General features: G+C 44.9%; 2 protein-coding genes across 2 annotated transcripts; both read left to right on the top strand.

Annotated features, from left to right (window-relative positions):
• Positions 1-25: 25 nt before the first annotated feature.
• Positions 26-13,623, top strand: n4bp2 (NEDD4 binding protein 2). Its single transcript, XM_080859504.1, has 17 exons — positions 26-324; positions 861-1,674; positions 1,769-1,893; positions 2,380-2,468; positions 2,575-2,651; positions 3,875-3,988; positions 4,424-6,552; positions 7,033-7,398; positions 7,497-7,579; positions 7,772-7,817; positions 8,006-8,223; positions 8,888-9,012; positions 10,124-10,256; positions 10,387-10,566; positions 11,668-11,836; positions 12,497-12,620; positions 12,749-13,623. The coding sequence occupies exons 1-17, from the start codon at positions 54-56 to the stop codon at positions 12,807-12,809; spliced, it is 5,124 nt and encodes a 1,707-aa protein (XP_080715630.1). The 5' UTR covers positions 26-53; the 3' UTR covers positions 12,810-13,623.
• A 2,069-nt stretch (positions 13,624-15,692) lies between these two features.
• rhoh (ras homolog family member H) lies at positions 15,693-16,265 on the top strand (the record flags this gene model as incomplete). Its single annotated transcript, XM_080859638.1, has 1 exon — positions 15,693-16,265. The coding sequence occupies one exon, from the start codon at positions 15,693-15,695 to the stop codon at positions 16,263-16,265; it is 573 nt and encodes a 190-aa protein (XP_080715764.1).
• Positions 16,266-19,820: the final 3,555 nt, after the last annotated feature.

The raw sequence follows: 19,820 nt of genomic DNA, 5'->3' as shown, positions 1-19,820 counted from the left end.
AACAGGAAGTACGGTGGAGAGTGGATGAAGGGCGAACTGGGGCTCCTATCACTATGCCTAAAAAGAGAAAAAATGGGCAGAGTCCAGCGCGAGCTCCCGGACAGCAAAACGACTCCTGGAGCAACATGGACAATCGTGTTTACGGGGCCAGGGAACCTTGCTTACACGGTGAACCAAACAGAAGTAACTCTGCATATGGCATGCCTAACTCCAGTGCTGTGGGATTCACCGATAGGGAACACATCATGAGAAACATGGAGGAGGTGTTTTCGCATTTGGACCCCGAAGTCATACACATGGTCCTAACGGAGTGTGATTTCAATAGTAAGTTTGGTTATAAATGAAGGCAACATCTCAATCGTCAACTTTAGTGATTATGGTTGATTGGCTACTGGAAAGGGGGTGGTGCAGATACGGGAAGCCAAAGTCCTTAGGACTTAAAACGTCTCTGACGGAACCTCGTGACAGTTGCAGGAAGATCGATATATAGAACTGGCCCGTTTGTAAACCTAACTAGGTACATTGCTTGTTTGCTCATTTTCAATAACTGTGGCCATTAGACAGCATAAGATAATCTTACTCTTCATCCAGATTGACGATAGCATGTCATCCAAGTAATCGTGCAATTGCTGTTACAAGTAACCTGATGAGTTGACTGTGTTAGGCTATAGCTAACGTTTGAGGAAATCCTGCTTGCCATGCTCTATCAAGTAGTTATGATAAAGCACAAGGTCAGAGTAAACCATGTAGCATATTTTATAGGCATGTTATATCAGCAATTTACAGTTCACAATGTCTCTACTTCTCTCCTGGCTCTCTCTCTCTCTCTCTCTTTCTTTCTTCACCCCCTCCTCTCACAGTGGAGAATGCCATGGACTCCCTCCTGGAGCTCTCTGATGCCGCTAAAGGTGTTCCCTCCTTACCACCCCCTGTCTCGGGTTTTGAGTTTGCAGCAGCCCTCTTAAAACCTGACATTCCCCCTCCTGTACCCTCATACGCCAAAGCAACAGGATCCCGTCCACAAGCAGTTCACACACCACACACACTCACACACTCCACACAGCCAGAACCATCTCCTCTCGCTGCTTCTGTGCCTCTGTCGTCTCTTCCCACTCCTCAGCCCCCTGCTTGGCAAGCTTTGAAGGGTAACCCCAGTGTGGAATCTGGGCAGCACCAGACTTCCAGCCCCAAACCGAGACAGGACAGCAGGGGGAATTCCCCCGTGGGGGAGCTAAGCTTTGCTGGTGGGGGTGCTTCAGCGGACCGGAGTGATCGACTCGACTTCAGTCACCTGATTGGAGGGTCTGTTGGGCTAGGGGGCAGTGGTTCAGCCTTCCAGGCGTATCGCAGAGATGAGCAGCAGCCCCGCGCAGTGGGAGGCGCCTGGAACATCACAGCGCCAGAGTTCCATCCGCGGTCAGAGGGGCCGTCCTTCATCACGCCGGTGGCGCTAAACCCCAACCTTGCTGCCCGCTTGTCAACCTATGGGTCTGTTAGCCAGGCCCCTCTAAAACCTACAGCGACCATCCCCACCTCTTGGGCCGTACAGCAACCCCCCATCCATGGCAACAAGCCCGCCACAGCTCCCACCTTCAACCAAAGGCTCCGCTTCGAAGGCAGGGTATTAGTGCTGCTTAGGGGAGCTCCAGGATCAGGCAAATCATCTTTAGCCAGGTGTGTGTGTGTATGTTCTTTCATACGAGCAAAGAATCACTTTTTATCTCATTGTGTGACTTGTTAAGTGCAACAGTTGTGTTTTTATGCCTAGGGCAATGTTAGACCACAACCCTGGGGGCGTGTCTTTAAGCACAGATGGATATTTCTGTCGCCAGGGAGAGTACCGCTACAATCCATCTGAGCTGTCAACAGCACATGAGTGGAACCAGCAAAGAGGTATGAAAACATTCACCATACATTCAGTAGGTACACCCTCATGGCCCCCCCTCATATGACAACCCTGCTTTAAACTCATGCACCAGCCGCCAGACTGAAATATGACCCAGGATGCAACACGTGTGATGTACCAACCCCAAAGTCTATGAATGTACCCCTAAAACAAAAGCCCAAACATCAATACACTACGACCACATCCATAAGACCAAGGTGGACAAGATGCAATGACTTTCAGTGATGATTTTCAGTGATGGACAAAACTTTTTTTGCATCTGCTGTTAACATCAGGATAATGGAAATGGAAATGGAAATGGATAACTTAAAACAGATAAAATGGTTTTGATAGGTTTAACACTATTTCACATTTCTATTATCTACATGATTCAGAAATCAACTGTGCCCTGCAATTATACAAAAGGAAACCCGACACCTGTCCTTACAATGACAACTTTTGTCTGTAATGTTTCAACAATTCTTTTGTAACAGCTAAAGAGGCTATGGAGAGGGGTCAGGGCATTGTCATTATTGATAACACCAACATGCAGAGTTGGGAGATGAGACCCTATGTGGCAATGGTGAGCTCTTTCTCTCTCTCTTTCTCGCTCACACAGACAGTGTTGTTATTATTACATAAGTGCTGTCATGTTTTAAAATCTGTTCTAAGTGCTATATTTGTGTCAGGCCTTGAAGCTGAAATACAAAGTTGTGTTCCGAGAGCCAGACACATGGTGGAAGTTCAAGCCCAGGGAGCTGGAGAAGTAAGACTATAATCCCTCATTTCCCTTTACACTAGCCTCATAGCACCACTAACTGGAGAAGTAAGACTCTAATCCCTCATTTCCCTTTACACTAGCCTCATAGCACCACTAACTGGAGAAGTAAGACTCTAATCCCTTATTTACCTTAACACTAGCCTCGTAGTCCCACTAACTGCAGAAGTAAGACTCTAATCCCTTATTTCCCTTAACACTAGCCTCGTAGTCCCACTAACTGGAGAAGTAAGACTCTAATCCCTCATTTCCCTTAACACTAACCTCGTAGTCCCACTAACTGCAGAAGTAAGACTCTAATCCCTCATTACCCTTAACACGAACCTCGTAGTCCCACTAACTGGAGAAGTAAGACTCTAATCCCTTATTTCCCTTAACACTAGCCTCGTAGTCCCACTAACTGGAGAAGTAAGACTCTAATCCCTCATTTCCCTTAACACTAGCCTCGTAGTCCCACTAACTGGAGAAGTAAGACTCTAATCCCTCATTACCCTTAACATTAACCTCCTAGCCCCACTTACTGGAGAAGTAAGTCTCTAGTTATTTATTTCCCTTAACACTAACCACATAGCCCCTCTAACTGGAGAAGTAAGACTCTAATCCCTCACTTCCCTTAACACTAACCACATAGCCACACTAACTGGAGAAGTAAGACTCTAATCCCTTATTTCCCTTAACACTAACCACATAGCCCCACTAACTGGAGAAGTAAGAATATAATCCCTTATTTCCCTTAACATTAACCACATAGCCCCTCTTACTGGAGAAGTAAGACTCTAATCCCTTATTTCCCTTAACATTAACCACATAGCCCCTCTTACTGGAGAAGTAAGACTCTAATCCCTTATTTCCCTTAACACTAACCTCGTAGCCCCACTAACTTGAGAAGTAAGACTACTCCCTCATTTTCCTTAACACTAACCTCATAGCCCCTCTACCTGGAGAAGTAAGACTCTAATCCCTTATTTCCCTTAACACTAACCTCGTAGCCCCACTAACTTGAGAAGTAAGACTACTCCCTCATTTTCCTTAACACTAACCTCATAGCCCCTCTACCTGGAGAAGTAAGACTCTAATCCCTTATTTCCCTTAACACTAACCTCCTAGCCCCACTTACTGGAGAAGTAAGACTCTAGTCCCTAATTTCCCTTAACACTACCCTCGTCGCCCCACCAACACAGCATTTCAGAATGTTCCCTCTCCCCTTGCAGACATACAAAGCATGGTGTGACTCGAGAGAAGATTCGTCGGATGCTGGATGGCTTTGATCGTCATGTCTCCGTCCACTCCATCATGGGCTCGAGACGGCCCGACCTGCACACAGAGTGAGAACCCCACAAATAGATCAACAAATAGATCACATTCTCTACCCCTAGATTTGCCAAAGGAAGCAAATGTCGGGAATCTTGCTGGTTGTATTTCTAAGTAGTAATTACAGACTGCATTGATGAAGAAGCCACAAGTATTTGTTTGAACTAACTGTGAGGAGCAGAATGAAATTTAGTTATGGTCTCATTGTGGTACACAAAAGGTAATTTGTTGAGCTTCAGTATGAACTTCAAGTTAAGTTTAATTATTGCCCTCTTTTTTGAAGGCCAAGTCTCTTCATCAGACCTATAGTATAATAATAACCATACATGAGGAAGGTGTCGGAACATATAATAATATATAATAATAATAATAATAATAATAATAATATAATAATAATAATAATAACCATACATGAGGAAGGTGTCCAGTAAGTGTTTCTGTTTCTTCAGACTTCCTGTGACCTCTGACCTTCCACGACCTGACCTGCTGGGACCCCCTCCTCCTGTTTCTCTCCCCGATGTGTCTTCCATGCCTGTGGGGTTAGGTGTCTTTGTGGGGCAGCCACCGGAGCTCCTGGACTGTGTGGATCTCTACCAGGATCCACAGGAAGTGGAAGAACAGTTACAGCGTGTGGAACCCCCTGTGTTATTCTCCCAGTCTATCGCTCAGAGGGAGAGGCCTGTGGAACCCCCTGTGTTATTCTCCCAGACTAACGCTCAGAGGGAGAAGCCTGTGGAACCCCCTGTGTTATTCTCCCAGTCTATCGCTCAGAGGGAGAGGTCTGAGGAACCCCCTGTGTTATTCTCCCAGTCTATCGCTCAGAGGGAGAGGTCTGAGGAACCCCCTGTGTTATTCTCTTCTCAGTCCATCGCCCAGAGGGAGAGGAGGTCGAGGGAGAGAGCCAGACATCCAGGAGGGCCCCAGCCTGATGAGCAACAGAGCACAGCCCCCACACAGGCCAGTGTAGAGGAGAGTAGTGGCCCGGGCGATAACAGAGAGGTGTTGGCTACGGGCAGTGCAGCAGGGGTACATGGAGAGACTGACGAGGGCGAGGGTGCCCAGAGAGCACGGCTTGCGTTTGTCGGAGACTGGCCCTGTGAGAGTCAGGAACCTCAAGATCAACGCGCTAGCAACCGCAGGCGGGCGGAGAAGGAGGCGGCGCTAGACCAGGGAGACGGCGTCGGCGGCACCGAGGGGAAGCGGAGTGGGGGCGGGCCAGATTTCACCGAGTTTCATAAGCTGCTGGATCTGCTCCAGGGAGACACGGAGGCTGGAGGCCAGATAGAGCTGTCTGACAGCGAGGAGGAGGAGGAGGAGGAGAGCAGCTCAAGCTCCAGCTCCAGCTCAGGGCCCGACACCCAGCCCGGGTCCCCCAGCAGCCTGACAGAGGACAGTACACATGTCCCCGTCTCTAGCAGAGAAAAAGACACAGACGGAGAGGAGGACAGTGGGGAAGAAAGTAGCAAAGAAGAAGAAGAGATGAATAAGGACAGAGAGAGAGAGGGGGAGGGAAGGAAAGAAAGCAAGGCTGGTAAGGAGAGCGAGGGCAGAGGAGAGGAAGGAGGAGAGGATAGAGGAGAGAATAGAGGAGAGGAGGGAGGAGAGGATAGAGGAGAGGATAGAGAAGGAGCAGACAGCTTTCATGTCTCGGAAAAGAGGAGGCTGAGCCGGCGGGCGGTGAAACCCTGCCGACTCGCTCTTACGTTCACCAAGCAGGCCCCTCCTCCTTCAGTCTCCCCCCACCACCTCCAACCAGAATCACCGCCACAGCCGGAGCGCCACACTCAGGACGTGTCCACAGAGACGGTTTCATCACGCGGCATCTCCACGCAGACCGAGTCATGTGACCTGGCCCTCCTCTGGCGTATGGAGCACGAGGGCTTGTGGGAAGGCGTCGGTGAGAAAGTCCTGACGGGAAACGCGACACACTTCGTTCCCGCCGTCTCCGAAGCGCCGAGCGCGTGTCCTGTCCGGCGTGCCACGCACGAGAAAGGGGCCCAGGTGGAGGAGGAGGAGCTCATGGAAGCCAGGACGGAAGACGCAGACCTGAGCATTCTCATTCGCCACTTCAAAGGGGTCGCCGTGGAGACGCTGAAGGACCTTTATGACAAGTGCCAGCAGGACGTGGAGTGGACCACCAACCTGCTCCTGGATTCGGGAGAGGAGATGAGCCGTGAAGACAAGGAGGGGGACGAAACGGAGGATGAGGATGAGTTTGAGCTTCAGGATGAGTGCGAGGGGGGTGAGGGAGATGATGAAGAGGAGGGGACCAAGAGAGAGGAGATGAAGGACCGAGAAGGAGGGGAGGCTGAAGCTGTTGGGATCGGAATCGCAGAAAGCACGAGAGAAGACACAGAACCAGACGTCAGCGGCTGTGACCCAGGAGACGTGAAGGTCAGCAGGTCAGGCAAGGCTTCGGAGGGCACACATGAGGACGCTGAAGACCATTCTCAGCTCAGGCAGGAGTCTGAAAGCCAACGAGAGCAGTCTGCACAGGAACCAACCTCCCAAGCCACCATGACCAGCCAGTCACAAGAGGCTTCACAGCAGGAGGGGACTTCAGAGAGCCAGAGCAAAAGTAATGTGAAACTGTCACTTTAAGAGGAATGTCTAATGTAAAGTAATGTGAGCCTGTTACTTTAAGAGGAATGTCTAATGTAAAGTAATGTGAGCCTGTTACTTTAAGAGGAATGTGTAATGTAAAGTAATGTGAGCCTGTCACCTTAAGAGGAATGTGTAATGTAAAGTAATGTGAGCCTGTCACCTTAAGAGGAATGTGTAATGTAAAGTAATGTGAGCCTGTCACTTTAAGAGGAATGTGTAATGTAAAGTAATGTGAGCCTGTCACCTTAAGAGGAATGTGTAATGTAAAGTAATGTGAGCCTGTCACCTTAAGAGGAATGTGTAATGTAAAGTATTGTGAAACTGTCACTTTAAGAAGAATGTGTAATGTAAAGTAATGTGATCTTGTCACCTTAAGAGGAATGTGTAATGTAAAGTAATGTGAGCCTGTCACTTTAAGAGGAATGTGTAACGTAAACAAATGTGTCTCTTGCAGCTGTTATTGAACACACTGGCACTGGGACACGCCTGCTCATGGATGCTTGCGCGGAGCAATCTGAGTGGGCAGTAGGACTGCAGAAAGGCAACGATGGACAAGTCGAGCGGGACGGAGAGGAGGACGCGAGGGGAAGACTAGAGGAAGTGGACGCTGTCACTCAGTCCATTCTAAATCAGCTGGAGGAGTTGGTGAAAAAAGAGGAGGATGAGAAGGAAAGAGACAAGCGTGAGAAAGAGAGGGAAAGACGAAAGGAGAAAACAAAGGCGTCCAACCCACTGGACATCCAGAGCCTGGAACTCCGACTGCCCACGGAGCTGGCACTGCAACTCACTGAGCTGTTTGGCCCTGTCGGCGCCGACCCAGGTATACACACGTCCCCCTCACTCACACCCACGCTATCACATAGACACAAACACAAGGTGTTCCACTCAATGCAGTTCAGTTCTTTCTCTCTTCCTAAGACACGTTCTCAGATGACTGTTATCTTAAGATGGACCTGAACCTGGCTCGACTCCTGCATCAAAAATGGAAAGAAACCATCCAGGTGAGCCAGAGGCCTCACACGTGTGTGCGCAGACACACGCAGACACACGCAGACACACGCAGACACACGCAGACACACGCAGACGCACGCAGACGCGCGCAGACACGCGCAGACACGCGCAGACACGCGCAGACACACGCAGACACACGCAGACACACCCTGATAGTATTCATCTTTACTCTATCTTTACAGGAGAAGCAGAGACAAGCTGCACTGTCCTACCACCTACTACAGGAGAGTAAGTACATGCTCACACACACACACACACACACACACACACACACACACACACACACACACACACAAACACTTTCTCAAACAGACATGGTGAAAATACTGCTTATGAAATTGACAACATCTGTCATGTTATCACCTGGTCATTTATGGGTCATCGGACTTTCTGTCCACACTTCTTTGGAAACACAGGCTCAGTCCACTGGGGCGAATCACAGCCTGGTATGTCCAGGCCACATGACCGGAGTAAAGCTCACTTTCTGATTGGTGCAGACGGCTATGCCTCTCTTGGGGCGGAGTCAGATTACGCTGATGACACTCCAGTGATGGATTACAGGACTCTGGGCCAGCCGTACGTGTCTCTAAGGGACATCATGTCAGAAGAACAGGCACTGCAAGACATAGAAAAGGTAGCACACACACACACACACACACACACACACACACACACACACACTGATGAGCCCAAACATCATGTAAGAAGAACAGGCACTGCAAGACATAGAAAAGGTAGCACACACACACACACACACACACACACACACACACACACACACACACACACACACTGATGAGCCCAAACATCGTGTAAGAAGAACAGGCACTGCAAGACATAGAAAAGGTAGCACACACACACACACACACACACACACACACACACACACACACACACACTGATGAGCCCAAACATCGTGTAAGAAGAACAGGCACTGCAAGACATAGAAAAGGTAGCACACACACACACACACACACACACACACACACACACACACACACACACACACACACACACACACACACACACACTGATGAGCCCAAACATCGTGTAAGAAGAACAGGCACTGCAAGACATAGAAAAGGTAGCACATATACTTACCCACTGAACACACCCCCTCCCAAACACAGACGCACACACACACACACACATGCACGCTCACTCTCTCACACACACACACACACACACACACACACACACACACACACACACACACACTCTGATGAGCCCAAGAATTGTGTGAAATATGTGAGTTTTGTAAGTGAGAAGTGTGTGTGTGTGTATGTGTGTATATACAGTCTAGATATCGCGGCTGGGACCCAGAGCTGAAAGATGGGGCTGCCATGTTAAAGGAGAAGCAGATCTTCTCTCTCTTCCCCACCATCGACAGACTCTTCCTCAAAGACATCTTCAGAGATTACAAGTAAGACCCAAGTCCCAGTGTTCCATGACATCACTACCAGTTTACTATCTCCACTGCCATCTAGAAGCATTTGTCTCTGTCACACTTTAACATCACAAAATCAATGCTTATATCCAGGTCCTATATTTGATCTTAGTGAGTAGGGAGATCTATTAAGGCTTAAGGTTAATTCATACAACATATCAAATAATCAAACAAATAATACAACAACAAGCAACTACAACAATGTAAAATGCCCCTCTGTTCTGGCAGTAAGTGTAAATACACCCCTAGTAGGTCTGCGTTAAACTCAATGAGCAAGAGTTAGCCTCCAAAGCAGGAGCCTATTGTTGTCCCTCGTTCACAGGTAGTCACAGTGTGTGTTTGTTTGTTCTTCAATACTGTTCACAGAGTAAGTCTGTCCTCTTCACATGACTGTTATGTGTTGTCAAACTTTTGACCTTTGACCTTATCCAATCAAACATGTTGTCAGGGTAACTGTGTCGAGAGTCTTTCAAGAAGTAAAAAATAAACAAAAAGAGTAATTATATAAATTGAAACCAAAAATATTTACAAACAACTGATAGGTACAGTCAATAGTGCAGTGCACTATGTCCCTACACTAAGACAGCACATAAGTATTATCCTCACTCTTCTGAGGGAAATAGAGAAGAGCATACATATGTAGCTCACCAACAACCTCTCACCCAAGAAGTTCTCCGCACAGAAGCTCCCTTACTACTACCACCCTAACCCGTTTAACAGGTAACTGAACCCACCCTAATTGGCGCTACATAACAGTGATATGACGGCACAATATGTGTAAATTAAAACAGAGGTATGAACGGTATGATGAGTTAATGAATGCCGTGATGCCATGTTTGCCGTGACCTCAGCAAAGGTGTGCTTTCGCACATGCCAGCCAGGGTTAACCAGTTCAGAGAGTTATGTGGGGAATGGATGTACAATAAGGACTGTAGAAGTCTCCGTTGAAGGTTAAAGGTATAACGAGAGTCTATTGCGTCCGCCATTAGGACGCGGTGAGGACGCGCTTAGGAAACGCAGATGTATTTCTTTTGTTCGAATCTGTCCTGTTCAAATGTTCTCTGACTCACGCTGCTGTCTGCTACAGTTTCAGCCTGGAACAGACAGAGAAGTTCCTGCACTCTCTCCTGGATGTGGGGCCTGTCAAAAACGTTGTGGCAACAGACTCCGCCCCCCAACACAACCACTCTCACACACAGAGAACACCCAGCAAGGAAAGGGTTGGTCGCTTATTCAGTTTCCCTCATGGCGTTTCATTTTTTTTTAGTCTTCGCTAATTATTTTCTTGATGTTTCCTCCTCTCTCTCTCTCTTTCTCTCTCCATGTTTGTGTGTGTCTACGTGTGTTCAGTTACAGACAAATAAACAGAAGGAGACTGAGCTGATGTTCCAGGACACAGACGATCCTGAGTATCAGGACTTCCGAGCAGAGGCCAACCTGCAGAGGACGAAACAGCAGGAATGCTTCAGCAAAGCAGCGGAAGCTTACAGGCGTGACAAGAAACAAGTGGCCAGCTTCTACGCTCAACAGGTAAGATACACGCACGGACACATGAACCATCACACATGAGCAAAACACGCACTGAAAGAAAGAAAGAGAGGGAGTATTGTGGGATAATTTGTTGAACTAATAATAAAATAAAGTTTCTTCAAGAAGATTCTGAGTTCGGAGATAAAAAACAAAGGGAAGCTATCCATAGAGAGTCTGATGTTACTTTGCAGCTGCACAAGGAAGTATAATTAAGCAATATAGCACTCGTGGGAGTGGGGTAGGTAAGGGATAATCCCACGTGTGTTGTTGCCTCCGGTTCGGCTACGACGGAACACCACCACGGGATTATCCCTTTCCTACCCCACTCCCACGAGTGCTATAGTCAACCAATTCACATTTAATCACGTTGATTTTGCCATTGTTTCTCCGCAACAAAAAATAGTTCCCTTGTCAATGTCTTGGTATGGAATTTTAAGAATTTTGAATTAACGTTTATCATCAATGTGAATGCGAATGTTTCATCGCAGAGTGATTTATTATTAGCCGTGAAAAGTCCCTGTTGGGTTGTTCTTGGATAATCCATGGCATGGAACGTCTCTCGTCCAATCAGAAACAGCTCAATAACGCGTTAGAACCCAATTGTTTTATAAGAGTTATTATAGTCTTATAGACTCTCCCAAATAGTTCACCTCCCATTTTCTTATATCACATTGAGCGTGGCCTATCATTAAGGAACAGTGTCCCCTTGGCAACTTGCCACTTTTATGTTTGGTTCCCAGTTTGTTCCTACTTCAACAAAATAAGTGACAGGTGATGTTATTTGGGTTCATGGCGACCATTTTGTGTAATGTTTCTTCACAGTTTTCTTGTTATTGCTCGAGCTTGCAAAATGGCCGATATTAAATGCATGTCGTAATAGGGAAAAAACTACATCAGGAGTCAGACACCCATTTATGGAAAAAAATCATGTACAGACACCAATGGACGACAATGATATGACCTGATTCACTAGATAAGCCATTTGTGCCATAGTGACATGCATGTTTAGCCAACAGGAATAAGATAAGTGTGTTTGTGTGTGTGTGTGTGTGTGTGTGTGTGTGTGTGTGTGTGTGTGTGTTCATACATATTTTTGTGCAGGGTCATTTACATGGTCAGAAGATGCGAGAGGCAAACCATCGAGCTGCGCTGTGCATCTTTGAGCGAGTGAATTCCTCACTTCTGCCGCAGAATGTTCTAGACCTCCATGGCCTGCATGTCACCGAGGCCATAGAACATCTCCAGCGGATCCTCAAAGAGAAGAGCGCAGGTGCGTGCATACACCAAGGGGTGGCGCTACACTCTCTTAGACAGTTGAGAAGGCACTTGGTATTTGATACGAGGCAGTGAAAGGTTGTGATGAAATCTCTTGAAATGTGCTGACTTTGACATTATGACAAACTAATTAGTCAACAACTGTCCTTACACAGTAAAACATCAAGCAAGTGCAACACAAGACAAAGCAAGACGGCAAATAAGCTACTTACTAGTTCGGCAGACAGTAGAAACGGGGCAAATTCAGGCAAACCTACATTTAGCAGTAATATGCCTACTGACCCTGGTATGGCAGTGGCACGGAGACGATTCATCATATTAAAAGTCATTGTAGCGCCCCAATTTTTTTCAAGCTGTTATTTTAAGGTAAAACTGCTTATCCTAACCCTAATCCTGAAGTATAATTGTTGCATACTGTTACTTTAAAGCTCACATGTGCAGCACGTCTTCTCTTGACATAAGACCAGTTGTCAAAGGTGACCATGATATTCACAACCAAAAGACTGATCACCACATCACGTTAGCGTTATCCGCAGACTGTGTTGGCATGTGAACCCTGTTTGGAACTGCAATTATTGAGGTTTTCAGGTAAATTTGTCTCTTTTTTTGTAAATCTGTTGTTCTGAATTTAAATGCTGTGTGTGTGTTTGCTAAGAGTACAAGCAGGGTCTGTGCCGACCTCAGCTGTCAGTCATCACAGGAAGAGGAAACCGCAGCCAAGGGGGAGTGGCCAGAATTAGGCCAGCTGTCATCGACTATCTCAACAGCAAGCATTATGAGTAATGACTCCATCCCCTCACAAGCACATACACAACTTCAACATAGTTTTAGAACTGTAAAGTAAGATACCTTTACCCTTGAGTCACTTTTGTATGCTCTCTCTCTCCCCCCCCCCCCCCCCCCCCAGGTTTACTGAGCCAAATGTCGGTTTAGTGCTTGTGTCACTTCAAAAGGAGGCAAAAGCATGAATGACTGCGGTGGCTGCTACGGGATACCCACCCACCCAGCCAGCCTCCTCCACCGGGTCTCTGCAGTGCCTCTCTTCCAACACCAAGATGGCTGCTGGAGCTGCTGTGATCTCAAGTCTTATTCTCTCTAAAGGGTGGCCAACTGCCGACATCCTGTGTGAAAGGGATCCTTTTAAACTCCTTGCCCGCTTTTCCTCACTCTTCAGTGCTCAGTACACCAGACATTTTTTGGATGACAGTGGATTGGTACTAGGAAGTAGATGAACTTGTAAAATATTTTGGTTGGTGTAATTTTTTCGCACCATGTTAATCTTAATTCTGCCATCACAGAACTATGATTGTGTTCTACTGCTGTGAATATGAAAGGCTGTTTAGCTGTGCACATCCTTGAAATCTTTTAAGACAGCATTTGATAGCGACTCTCTCAGGGCACATTTGTTGTGTACAGAAATATTTGCTGTATTTGTTTTATTTTGTGTGTCTGAGTAAGAGAGATAATATGTATAATGGGACGTTCTTCTCACTTTGGCAAACTTTAAAGATAGCTTGGCAATGCCTGTTAAAGCTTTAGTTGAGGGTTGACTGTATTTTATAACTGATCCATTGTTAAACCTCAAGTGAATTTTTAGATTTGGGATTTATTTGAATTTAATTTCAGTTTTAATGAAAGTGTTAGCCCAATTGTAAATATTTCTTTTCCCTTTCCGGTTTTTATACTCATGTATTCAAGGCAGAATAAGTTGATTTTTAACAAACAAACAAACGAGGTGTTTTAACCAATTTGAAAATAAATTTTGTATTGTCTTTATGGGGATTTATTTTAGTTTGTCTTCTTTGTATAGTCTTGTTGTCCAATGTATAGTCTTGCCACCGGTCCGTTTTTCTAATGGATTTCTATTGTATTGAAGCATATCATTGACTATAACTACGCGGTGTTTACCTGTTGTGATGGAAGTGAGTAACTTACTGGAATCAGTGACTAACACACGCGCGGCTATCGAGTTTCGCCACGAAAAGGTCACGATCTCTGCAATGAAATGAAAGCGGAGCAGTGGCGCGCGGTGAAGAGACGACTTCAAATTGTCATATTATCACGCGCCAGGAGAGGGCAGTAGGGAATGCAATTTTCTGCAGGACTTCTCAAGAGGGCCATACTGTGAATAACATTTGCCAGAAATGTATGACATATTGTCTTATTTTCTTCTATTTACGCTATTGAGGTCCCATCGCTTTTACTTTTAGCGTTTAGTGTTTTACGTTGCTCAGATATTAACTCAGGCCTACTGAGGCCTATTTGCCTGTTTCCTTAAGCCATGGCAGGCAGTTTTTTAATTATAATTTGTGCCATTCATGTCATTTCATGATAATTTAGGATATAGCTGAACAACACGTGTAAGAGAAGTCTACAGATTAAAAAAAAAAAAAAAAACACCTCCGCTTCAAAAGCACACGCCCCAACGGATGCGCACAAATTTACTGAAGAAAAAATACTTCCTTTACATCACAGATGGATGTGATGCATACTAAGTCCCTTATTGGCTGTGTAGCTGAAGCCTAGGCTACATCATTTCAGCAGTTTTTAGATTCGGGTAATTGAATCAGAAGTTTCCTTTTAAGTTTTGCTTTACTTTCAACGGAGGTCAACAGGCTGACCTACACCTAAATGTGCTTCGATGAAAATCATAATTTCATCTATCTGTTTCCCAAGCAATTTGTCATCGAGCACTCCAGTGGTAAGACAAATTTGAATTGTTATATTGTTTTATGCTTTACTCATATTTAACTAGGTTAGGGTTTAATTTGTAACAGTTCGAAATACACATTCCCGAATCTACTCATGAACATAGTCTAGCCTACTCGATATAATTTCGAAATGCGTGTTTGGCCTTTAGGCCCAGGTGGAATCTTAGAAGACATTTCTAGGAAGGACTATGCGTGATAATGTCTCATGGTAAAAGATGAAGTGAAATGAGAATAAGGTATTTAAGACATACTCCAAAAAACATTCGACAATCATCCGTGGAACTTTTATTATTGGATACCTCGTTAAAATGAAATTGATTCAAGGTTCTTTAAGTTTGTGGAGGCTCTTGGGTGGCTATTTCGTCCCTGAAGCCTATTCTGATTATTTTACTATGCTATTCCATCCATCATCTCCCTTCTCATGTCCGTCGATAGTCAAGGACAAGAAGACAAGACACTCAAACCATTATCTAACTCTAAGCAACCTAAGAATTTGAATGCTATAGCCTTAAACGTAGGAGCTCAACCCTCAATTTCCTGAACAAATTCTCCAAACAGGGTTGTGAAACAACTCCTCTTAAAGACAAAAATAAAACTAATTTCTTCTATGCACTAGAAGCCCTAAATATTTCTAACGTTATGAGATTATGACTACAGGCATTTTCGCAAAGCAATGCTACCTTTTTACATATCAGTGTTTTGTGGTCGTTCACAGTTTAACGGCTGAAGACATCTGTTGTTTTGTATGCGTAAGGTCCCTGTAGATTCCAGAAATACCAGATTTTGTTCACTGATTGTGTTTCTTTGATGTTTTTCATCTTTTTAAACAGTCTACATATGCGTCTACATATTCTCCCCATGTCTCACTCTCTCATGTTCTCCAGGTGTTAGTTATGTGAAGCAAGATGGCGAAACGACCTATACTGTATAGAACATAAGGAAGACACGGCGAGGGCCAAGGTGGAGGTCTGCTCTTTGATTTGAAGATTATTGCCAACTTGAACAGATGAGAGTTGGACAAAGCAGTGTCCATCATGTGCAGTGTTTCTTACCACCTCTGAGTTCTCATCCAGCGCTCACCCCAAAACTAAAGACCACGGCGGCGGCGTGACTAGTTATTTCTTGGTGTGTGTGTGCATCATGAACTCCATTAAGTGTGTTCTGGTAGGGGACAGTGCCGTTGGGAAGACTGCCCTGCTAGTCCGCTTCACCTCTGACACGTTTCCAGAACTGTACAAGCCCACCATCTACGACAACACGGGAGTGGAGGTGTTCATGGACGGCGTTCCGATCAATTTGGGATTGTGGGACACGGCTGGGAACGACACCTTTCGGCACGTACGACCTATGTCTTACCAACAGGCAGATGTGGTCCTTCTTTGTTACTCGGTGGCCAAGCCGCCATCTTTTGCCAGCCTACGGCAGAAGTGGATAGCGGAGGTCCGAGAGCACCTTCCCCGGGTCCCAGTGCTTGTAGTGGCCACACAGACAGACCAGCGTGACATGGGCCCCCACCGTGGCAACTGTTTCTCGGCAGCAGATGGGAAGCGTCTGGCCCAGGACATCCGCGCCAGGGGATACCTGGAGTGCTCTGCTCTCAGCAACCGAGGTGTCCAGCAGGTGTTTGAGTGTGCCGTGAGGACGGCAGTCAACCAGGCCAAGAAGCAGTCGCGCCGTCGTCTCTTCAGCTTTGACGCCTGCAAGACCTCCTAACCCCTGGCCTCATACGGTCTGACCTCAGGGAGATGGCACTCTCAGACTCAGGCAGTGGTGTAGTCCAGGGTATATGCAGGTATACGGAGTATACCCACTTATTTTACAGTCAGCATTGAGTATACCCACTTCTCAAAACAGGGCGTTTATCCTATGCAGTATGGGCTGCTTAAAAAAATTAAGAGTATACCCACTTCTCCAAGGACCACTACACCACTGGACTCAGGCATGTTTAGAGTGCTACAGCTGTGTGTCTACAGACCCTAAATCAGTGGATTTCCAGATGAACGTGAAGAACTAGCTTTACTGAGAAGAAAATGTACATGGTTTTGTGTTCACTGAACTCCACAATCCTATCATATCGGAGAGAGATTGACAGTTATAATTTATCTGTAACAATGCATCAACACAGACATTTTATTCATTTTAATTTTCAGTCCACGGTTCATGACACAGTCCACGGCTCATGATTCAAATACTTTTGATAGATTGATTACCCACATAGGGGTTAAATGGAATTACACACCAAGTGTCATTTTAAAAGTCAAAACAACATTGTTTTGTATTAACAGCAAAAATGCAAGCAACGGACTGGCTGATCTTCGTTTTTTTTTTTTACTAAATCTTAAAGTGCAGTATGAATACACTGCTACGGAAAGAGAATGGACTAAAAAACGGACTGAAATACTCCTGTTTTTATAAAAGCACTATATTATTTTTAAGAAGTATGTTTCTTTTCATTTTGCAGTTAAAGGATTACTCACTTAAATAAAGAGAGAGAGGAGTTATTTTACAAAGAGATTTGCACACTTTGAATTGTAATGTATGAAGCATAATGAAGTCTAACAGTACGCAATCTATCAACTGTATCCACTATAAACTTTCCTTTTGGGGCCATTGACATTCACGAGGCAGAATCTTTTGTTAACCTTCATTTTGTCCATGTCCAAATGGGCCTATTGTTTGAAACTACTCCTCAATTAATACATATTTCTGGCAATGGCCATTATTCTGGTAAAGGTACTTGCCCTGCCCGCGAGTGTCCAACTATTTTTCAGAACAAAAATGTGGCTTTAAACTTCCTCAAATGTATTTTTGTAAGAGCCACCAAAATATGCATTCCATGAGAATCCTTAGCAAAGTAGCATTTCATACTTCTTTTCAGCAGTTATATACTCACTAAAATGTAAATGCAACGTGTTAAGTTTTGGCTCCTTGTTTCATAAATCGAACGGACATATCTTGTTATTTCTCCGTGTGTCCATAACTTACGGATAAACTTATTTTCTATATAAATTCTAATTTAGCTAAATGTTTGAGATTCTTCCATGTTACATTTATATTTTTTCAGTTTATTTCATTATGAAAATTATCATATGGAATTCATAAGAAGGCCGCAGATTTTCTTCCTGACATAGAACCGTCATAATTCACTTCATAATCGTTATCACTGCTGCTGTTCGACTGTCAGAAGACCACAAGTGCTAGGTCCTCCAGCTAGATAACATTTCCTAAGTTAAAAAAAAGCTGTGATGCTCTGAGATGTAAAAGCATGTAATAAAGTGTAATAACCATTTTGATTTGAATGTTTGTTAAAGACAACAGTAACCGATGGTATGGACCAGGACGCAGATGTTTAGTCCTTCACTTGATAGGACAGTGAGTTTATCCATTTTGTGACTGTTACAAAAAAGAAAACCAGTGTATAGGTGTGCCATATACTTAAATGCATTTTGGACAGTTTAACACCCCATAACAGTACACCACTATGTGCACGTCTATATGCAGACAGCGATGTGAGCTGTACCTTTTGTGGAGTGAGCTGTTAATCTCATGTTTGTTCTGGTTGAAGTGTGCATTCAGTTTAACACTGCAGCCAGATAATATCAGCTGATGCAACAACATGGAGGACTTCAGTGATCATGAGCCTGACATGATGTTGTGGTGTTGGTGTTTGGTTTTACTGCTCGGCAAAGTCCATTGCTGGGTAGAGGCCAGTGCTGGGTAGAGTCCATTGCCGGGTAGAGTCCATTGCTCGGCAAAGTCCATTGCTGGGTAGAGGCCACTGCCGGGTAGAGGCCACTGCCGGGTAGAGTCCACTGCTGGGTAGAGGCCACTGCCGGGTAGAGTCCACTGCTGGGTAGAGGCCACTGCCGGGTAGAGTCCAAATGGGCCTATCGGTTGAAAGCCAACCGTCAGGTTTACAGTTGGCCCATTCTACTCTCCGATTAATACATTTTTCTGGTAAAGGTACTTGCCCTGCCTGCAAGTGTACAACTATTTTTCAGAACAAATGTGGCCTGCCAACGGTTTAAACTTCCTCAAATGTATTTTTGTAGGGGCCACCAAAATATTCATTACAAGAGAATCCTCAGCAAAGTAGCATTTCATATTTCTTTTCAGCAGCTAATATACTCACTAAAATGTAAATGTGAACTTAAATTGTGACAGTGCTGGGTAGAGACCACTGCTTGGTAGCAAAGCAAAAGCGAGCATAGTCTACTGCGATCACATTAGAGTAAAGTATTTTAGTCACCAGTGGAAGACACTTGCATGGTAAATAATGTACTCATGGTTCGGGATGTGGTGTTGCCATTAATATGATGTGATTTTATCTACTAATAACTGAAGCCTCCTTTAGTGAATACAGTTGTCCCAGAAACAACAGTGCCTATGCCGTGTTCTGTTTTGTATCGTGTTTAACAGCTCACCGTGAGTACGGAACAATAGCTTGTTATGTGGCTTATTGACCCAATAGAGGATATTTTATCAACCCGCTTTACACAGGAAAGGTATAAGCTTGTATACAACCTTCATAATATAGATACTGTATACTTTTGAGATTGTATTCTTGTATTTGGCATCAGCCACAACATCAAAAGACCACAAAGGAACTTCAAATGAATAAATAACACAGGATTTTGCTTACTACATATTTTTGAAGCATATACCTTTCATATGATTCAAAACATGATGAATCTTTCCCCTGAATATATGAAGGATGAATCTACCATTAAGTGTATGTTAAATGAGCAGCGAAAGAGAAATAATGTCTTCACTTATCTACAGGCCGAAGTCACCACTACTGCTATCTGCTCCTCTCTAGGCTCAGGTGGCAACACTAATTAGTAGCAACAGCAGCACACCATGTGAATATAGCTGCAAAAGTATAATTTTCTTCAAAAGTGTCTTTTTGCTGTTCTAAAGCTGTGGTTAAGGGTCATGTTTCGAATGAGCTGTTTAGTATTGAACTGTCTATGGAGAGCTCACGTATCCGAGAGCAACCATCAGAAATGCTTGGGGATTGTAATTTGGTGGAGTGTTTTAAGAGTAAGCGAGATAAGGTGACACACTTTTAGTCTTAGATTTCAGAAGAACGCTGTCCCAACCACAGCGTGAGCTGAGACGAACAGAGGGATGTGGGACATAAGATGTGCTGTTTGGGTCTCATGTGGTTTAAGGATACACACTCCCTCTCCGTTTTCTGGCTTACACACATGACACTATCTCTAAAAACCTCCTTGCAGGCAGGAGATCTGTGAGACGGATGCCTGT

The sequence above is a fragment of the Sprattus sprattus genome (genome assembly GCF_963457725.1).
Source record: "Sprattus sprattus genome assembly, chromosome: 20".
Taxonomy (NCBI): Eukaryota; Metazoa; Chordata; class Actinopteri; order Clupeiformes; family Clupeidae; genus Sprattus; species Sprattus sprattus.
The sequence above is the reverse complement of the archived record's forward strand: the minus strand, read 5'-3'. Positions and strand labels throughout refer to the sequence as shown.